We start from the raw sequence: 7343 nt of genomic DNA on the forward strand, positions 1-7343 counted from the left end.
GTCCAGGCTAATGACAAAGAAGGAAGGAATCACGGGATGTGACTCTCGCTTTCCCGCATAATAGGATACGGGGAAGACGCAGAACGCCCTATTTGCGTTTGTGTCTATCATGTTATTACAGCGAGACTAGAAGACGGAAACCGGAACCTGATTTCTCAAAATACCAGCGAGCTGGTGCGGAACTTGAGTCAGGTTGCTCTTCGGAGTGTGCACTGAAGGAAGGGGGTAGCAAGCAGGCCACGTACCAATGCAGAGGATTTCTTCTCTTTCTTTGGCTGCACCCTTTATCTTATGGGCGGTCGTGCCTCCTACATCTCTGTATATCTCTGTATAAATGCCTGTGTTCACCCACTTCATTGGGTGAATTTGAAGGTAGCAGTGTCGTCTCCACCTTACAGCACAAACGCAAATCCTACGACTCTTTAGCTTTCCACACTAAATAAAATAACTCAGCCACACATTGGCACAGCCATCAGGTTCCTCAAAATCCCTTGTAGATGCTGGAAGTCCCAGGAACCCGCTATCGCTGGGTGACATCTGAAAGCTTGCACTTTCCCCTCTCGATGATGTAACAGGAAGAGCACGGGGTTGGTTCGGGGGATTCAAGTGCTAGCAGTTTTGTCGCCTTTTAGGTAATGCTTACCATTTGGCCCAGGAGCTGTTTGCGCCGCGTCCGCTTTCCCAGAGACATTAAGGCGGGGCGTGCTGCTGCGCCTCTATTGGTGGTAGAAATGATACTCAAACAAGTGCTACTTGTGATCTGCACTTCTTCCAAGCGTCATCGAGTAGCAAGCTCGGGGGAGACGTGTCAACCTCCAAAGAGATTCTTGTATTGTTCAAATCGTTTGTTGTTGCAGAGTAAGCCTTGTGACGGTCGTGAGACGCAGCTGTACCACGCTAACGATCGACTCTCTGACTGGTCTGCCTCACGCTCAATTTTCCTTTCATTCAGCCGTACTCTGCGCAGGAATAACGCATCTTAGGCCCCTCACATCTATTACGGTGTCAGGGCAAAAAATACCTCCTGGGCATTTCCTGATTATACCCAGGATCTGGTTTTTCATGGTAGTGCCCCCCCTCGATCGTGGCGATTCCTCTTGCTGCTGGAAAGTTCAGAGGCCGCACCCTGGCAAACGCTTCGCTATCCTCATTATAGTCGCTGTTCCTCTCTAACAAGTTTTCCACTTCTTCTCTTAAGACTGTGGCTAGGACTCAACAACCACTGGCTTCGGATGGAATAACTTTTTGCGCCGCACACACTGGCGCTAGCTGTCATTCAAGGACGACACAAATAGATGGTTGTGGTGCTAAGGAGGCGACTCTTATATCGATTAGCCACCAATTCAGGTGTGTAGCGAAACCCGTGCTTCTTTTCGTCAATGCTATCTATTTGTGTCGCCACATGTATCTCCACCTACACGACTTTCCCTGGAGCATTTGTTCCGTTCTTATTCGCTATGGCTCACAGATCGGACACTCCGGAAGGAACCCCGAGGAATCATCAGAACACCGAAAACTGAGAGGCACTGCTGGCTAACTGAGATTCAGACGAATCTTTCTGAAAGCGTTATCTGCAGACGCGTTTTCCCCGTGAGTGTCTTGTGGTAACGTTGACCAAGTTACTGCATGCGATATCGAGGAACTCCGAAAGGAGTTTCGACAGGGAAACGCTACATCTGCGCATCCTTAGCAGAGGCAACTCGTTTAGATGACACGGGGTGACACGTTGAGCTACAAAGGCGGCTGAAGGATTTATAAAACTGGAGGAAAGCCTCGATGTCTTTCACCTCGCGTTCTTCAACGCATGCAGCGATTCGCCAGGCCCTCCATTTTCTGAACGCCTCTGGCGAAGTTTGCATTCTTTCGACTTTTTCTTTTCTCCTATTCCACAGTCTAACTTCTTCTGTAAGGGTTTTGTTCTCCCTTTCCTCTGCATGTGTGTTTTTCTCTTATGCTGGGCTCTGCGTAAACAAGTTCGACTTCGATTCCACCGCGCTTGGCTGTCTCTGCTCTACCCAGCGTCACGAAGTCGGCTTTTCCCGTCTCTCTCCGTCGTTTTGCCTGCCCTTTGTTTTCGTTTTCTTCATAATGTCGTTTCTTTTCGGTTTCACGTTGAGACGGTCTCCTCCGTCCTTGCCTCTTCGGATCCTCCGCATGCACAATCAAGAGAACCGGTAGTTTCACCGGCATCGAGAGTGGTAGCGCTCAGCCGGCATGCGAATCGTGTGTCATATGTCGGCAAGATGTCTTGTCTTCACTGCATTCCTTCGTTTTCTCTTTCCTTCTCAGCCTCACTTGGCTGGGGGAAGCTCAGAGACACTCGCATCTTCTTCGTCTTCCTCGCTTCTCTTCTCAGCGCCGGATTGTTGCACGTCAGTGCGGGAGCCAGAAGTCCTTCTCTCTTTTCGTTTTCAGATCCTTCGCTGTCTTTCAGACCTTTCGAATCTCTCCCTCCCTCCCTGTCTTCTGCTCTTGATCCTTCTTCGTCTCGCTCTTCTTCGCTGTCTAACTCGATGTCGCGCTCTCTGCTGGAGTCTGGCGATCCATCCCTTGTTCGGAGTCGAGCGTCCCCCTGCCTCCGCGACTTTCTGTCTCGCTTCCATTCCTCCTCGTCCTCTGAGTCTTCTCTTCGTCTCCAACTGAACGTTTCGCCTTCCGCCCTGCTCACACCGAAGTTCGCCTCTTTTCTCAACCCCCCGTCTGCTTCTGTCCCACTCTGCGCCTCGAATATGGCCTCTGGCTCCCTGGCGAAACTCTCTGCGTGCAGCCGTTGCCCTCAACCTTGCTGTGGTCCTTCTCGTCGCGTTGTCCGGTCTTTCCTTGCTCCCCTTCTCTCTCCTCGCGTTCCCGGAAGAGCATCGCATGCACTGAAATTCCTTCGCTACGGTCCACAGAAGGCGCAAACAGTCGGCATGCCTTCTTCTCGTCTTCCTGGCGCTTCTCTAGCGTTCATGCCTTCGCCTTGGCACATCGCGCAGACTCGACACACCCCGTCACCAGCATCACTTTGCTCGTCCTCAGCGTCGCCTCGACCCTGTCCATCGTCCTTCACTGTCTGCTTCTCTCTGTCTTCTCCTCTTCGCCTAGATCCAGCGCGAGACACCCGGCGTCCGCGCTGGCCCTTCGCCGCCGTCTGGTCCTTTTCCCCATCTGTTTCTACATCGCCTGCATCACGCTCCTCGTCGTCTCGGCCAACGCCCGATTCCTCGTCTCCCTGCCCTCTGTCTGCCGAGTCTTCGCGCGCTCCTCTGGCAGACGCCTTGTCTCTCTCAGCCTGTGGGGACGACATCGGAGAGGCTGACGAGGAAAGCAGAACGCTGGAGGAACATGCGTTCGCCTCTCCGTTTCTCGCCGACGCATGCAGGCGAGGCGTCCTCGCTCACGGCAACGCCCTGCCTCGTCTTGACCAACTTCTGACGTCCTGGACAGCTGCGCTGCTCGAACAGGAAGGCCGCAAACGCAGGGTGGGGGAACTGGAAAGCTCCAAGTTGAATCCGAATCACGGGTGTCAGAAGACTGGACAGCCGTCAGGGGAACGGGGAATGCCTGACGAGCAACCGGACGCTCCTCTCTCCTTTTATCTTGGCATTGACTTGACAGGCGGCAGTCTTCACATTGGACATCTTCTCCCGCTGCTTCTCCTCCGACGCTTGCAGTGCCTCCAGCTCGTTCGCCCTGTTCTTCTGCTGGGGACTGCAACGACTCTCGTAGGAGACCCGACCGGAAAATTTCTGAACTTCGTCAAGTCGAAACGGCTCTTCTCAAGTCTCTCTGCGGCTTCCCCCAAACGGTCCTCGTTGCTGGACTCTGTCCTGAGAGACTTGGCCGCAGACGCCCGCTGGCGCGCAGAGAGCGAAGAGAAAGCAGAAGGCTCTAGAGGCTGTATGCAACCCAATTCGCCGCAGGCCTTTTGTTTGGACGTTGCAAAGGCAGGCGAAGTTGAAAGCAACCGAGATGCGATTGCCAGACAACTCGCGCAGCTCTTTAATCTTGATTCCGCGAGCGACGGGGTAGTCCCTGCGCTCAGACCCGAGCCTGCCGAGACACTTTGCTCTTCTCTGTCGACTACGCCGCCCTCGCCGCCTCCCGCCGCGATTGTGGAAAACTGCTCGTGGCTGTCGGGATTGTCGTCGCTCGACTTCCTCACTGAGTTCGGGGCGTTCCTATCTCTGCCGCGTCTCCTCTCGCGGTCGAGCGTCGAGGAGACACTCGGGCCCTGTCTCTTCGGGCGCGGAGACAGGAGCCCAACGCGGTCGTCGAGCCGAAACAAGGCGAACTTCTCCTTCGCCTCGCTCGCGTACGCCGTGCTCCAGGCGGTCGACTGGTGCTTTCTTCGGCGCCGTTTCGGAGTCGTCGGGCAAGTGGGGGGACGAGACCAATGGGGTAACATCTCCACAGGTCTCGAGCTGGCCCGAAGACGAGACAACCTCTGTCTCTTTGGGCTCACCACCCCGCTGCTCCTCAATCGCGCAGGCGTCAAGATGGGCAAGAGCGGAGGCGGCGCAGGGACGAAGGGGACGCGGCGAGAAGGCGAAGGCGAGAAAGCAGGCGGAGGCAAAGAGGGGGCGATGCATGCAAAAACGCCTGGAGGCAAGACGGTCTGGCTAAGAAAAGACTTGACTCCCCCCGTCGAGTTCTGGCGCTACTGGAGAAACGTCGATGACGCAGATGTCAAACGGTCAGAACTCGAAACATGAAAGAGTCACTTGAGCGCGGTTCGCGGTTGAGGATTCGAGAGCAAAGGCGACGTACGATGCGCGTGTGATACCCAGCCGTTGCGTAGGTTCTGCTCGTGTATCTTGACTTTCTGAGTTTTTCTCTCTTGTTCGTTTTCTCTCACAAGCGTAACAGGTTGCTGTCGTCCGCAGCGATGGCTTTGCCGCCTTCTCTCACCTCTGTGTCCTTTTCGTTTTTCTCATTCTCGTCTTCTTTCCACTTCGCGTCACACGCGTGAGGCTTCTCTCAATCTCTCTCCCGGCGGTTTGTCATTTCCTGCATTGGGGCGCCTCCCTCTTGGAACCCATTGAATATGGGTGCCTGCTCAGCGCCTGGCTTGACACCGAAGCTGGTTCAGACAACTGAGGCGTTGTTTTGGATATCCTAACCGACGCCCTATACCTTGAATGGATATCAGTGTAGTACGTTTCCATCGAAATACGGCAAAAAACGTTCGTGAGACCGGTCGTCCAGCTCCCTAGAAGCAACATGTTGTTTCTATGTATTGTCTCTCGAGTTTTTCTCTATTTCTTTCTCTTCCAACGCCTCAGGCTCCTGCGCTGGTTTACGCTCTTGTCCCTCCCGGAGATCGAAGCCCTGGAGGAGGACACACGGCACTGCGGGGCTGGCGCTCTGAACTACTTGAAGGTAAAGACGAAGATCTTTTATTTGCAAAACTTGAAACTAGGAGAAAAGGAGAATCGCACCAATGACGAGGCTCCATCAGTTTCTCGAAGCGCCGCATGCAGCCGGGGGTCTCCCTAATGTCCGGTGAAGGCGGGACGCCGCAGAAAGACAACTGAGAGATCATCGCCGAACGTGTATGCGACCTGTTTACACCGCAGGTCTACACAGTTAATGGGGAAACAGGGAGATGTTCATCTTCGATGCAGACAATGCTGCACAGAGGAGATACGCAATCCTCGTGATTGTCCACTGTTGTGAGAGTCGAAGTCTTCCATGCGCTTGTTCCAAACGTTGTTTTTCCTTCTGGCTCTTCTCTGCTGTCAGGAAGTTCTCGCCGACCATGTCACGACCCTCGTTCACGGACCGAGTGTGACGAAGGCCGTGCGAGCTGTAGTGACAGCTGGGCGACGGCAGAGCTCCGCGCCTGGCGTCTCGCGCGTAGATCCGAGCGGAGCTCTGCAAGGAGGCGAGGTCGCGCCAGCGAACGAATTCGACCAAGCTAAAGAACCCAGCGCAGCGAGGCTCCCCCCCACACACTTTCTGAAATCGTCATGCGTAGGCCCAAGCCAAACAGAGGCGCGAGGAGTAGGAGAGAAGCCTGGACAGCTCCGTCTCTCTGGAGGAGTGCCTGGGGTCTCCCCAGAGTCGCGGGGGACAGGAACGCATGCACCCGAGGCTGAGGACGCACCCCCAGCAGAGCATGTTTGTCTGGGAGATGGAGGAGACACGCCCGGGTATCAGAAGCGACTTTCGCTGTCTCGCCTTCTCGCGGGCGTCTGCCTCTGTCCCTCGAGAGCGGCGGCAAGGAGACTCATTGCCCAGGGCGCTGTGCGAATCAATGGAAAGAGGATTCAGGCAGACGGAGAGATTACCCTCGCGGATTTCGAGGAATTCGTGTGGCGTCCATCGGCGGCAGGGGCGGCGATTCAAGAGAAGCGAGACGAGAAGCAGGGACGCGGAGGAGAGCGTGCAGATGGAGAGAGAGGCAGAGGGACAGAAGGAGAAGAGGAAGTGGAGAAAGAAGCAACAGACGAGGAAGGGCGTTTGGAGAGACACGACGAACAGGACACAGAACAGAACAAAAAAAACCGTAACGAAGAGAACTTAGAAAAGGCAACACAGCCCGTTCATCAATCTGTGATCTCTGTGGGCAAGAAGGGATTCGCTGTCATTCATCTAATTGACGACGCAGACTGGCCTCCAGAAAAACGCAACGACCATCTCCTCGTCGCCGAATGAAATCAAATCGACAAGTCCACATGTCGCGTCATTCCAATAACATATATAAATATATCCATATACGTATATTTATACATTTACAAACAAATAAGTAAATAAATATATATGTATATATATATATATATATAATGCGGATATTTGTACCAAGATACATACATGCTTATGAGTGTGTATCTCTTTACGTTCTGCACACGATTTGCATCTGGAAATCCGATCGCCCTGCGCAAACGTAGTCACATTCAGTGCGTACATATATATATATATATATATATATATTGTCAAGCGAAGAATAGAGGAGTTCGGAAAAGGACTCTTTAGTAGCTACGGATCGAAATCGCTTTGTGTTCTCTGGTCGGCGCACGACATGGACAGGCAGGTGGGATCTTCCTTCACTTGTGCGTTGATTTCTGGACTTGTTCTTGCGGCTTTCGCCCAAGTCGCTTCGCCTTTCCTCTCTCGTCTCGCGTTTCCTACGGCAGGCTCTGTGCCGCTCCTGGAAGGTTCAGGGGCCAGGCACTTTCTGACTGTTCAAGGAGGTGTGAATGGGGACGTTCACAGTGTGTTTGTCAAATTTGCGTTATGGCCGTCCGAGAAAGTCGATTTAACATGATCGTGAAGCCACAGCGCAACAGGGCTTCGGTAAACAGATCCACCAGCTGCACGAATGGGCACAGCCGTCGTGTGAAACGACTCTTGTCGAT

At 53.6% G+C, this 7343-nt stretch overlaps 1 protein-coding gene across 1 annotated transcript; it reads left to right on the forward strand.

The window, feature by feature from the left end:
- Positions 1-1934: 1934 nt before the first annotated feature.
- Positions 1935-6642, forward strand: TGME49_273410 (tyrosine-tRNA ligase; the record flags this gene model as incomplete). Its single annotated transcript, XM_018781686.1, has 3 exons — positions 1935-4678; positions 5268-5364; positions 5728-6642. The coding sequence occupies 3 exons, from the start codon at positions 1935-1937 to the stop codon at positions 6640-6642; spliced, it is 3756 nt and encodes a 1251-aa protein (XP_018636722.1).
- Between the last annotated feature and the right edge of the window lie 701 nt (positions 6643-7343).

This window comes from Toxoplasma gondii, chromosome VIII (assembly GCF_000006565.2).
Source record: "Toxoplasma gondii ME49 chromosome VIII, whole genome shotgun sequence".
NCBI lineage: Eukaryota > Apicomplexa > Conoidasida > Eucoccidiorida > Sarcocystidae > Toxoplasma > Toxoplasma gondii.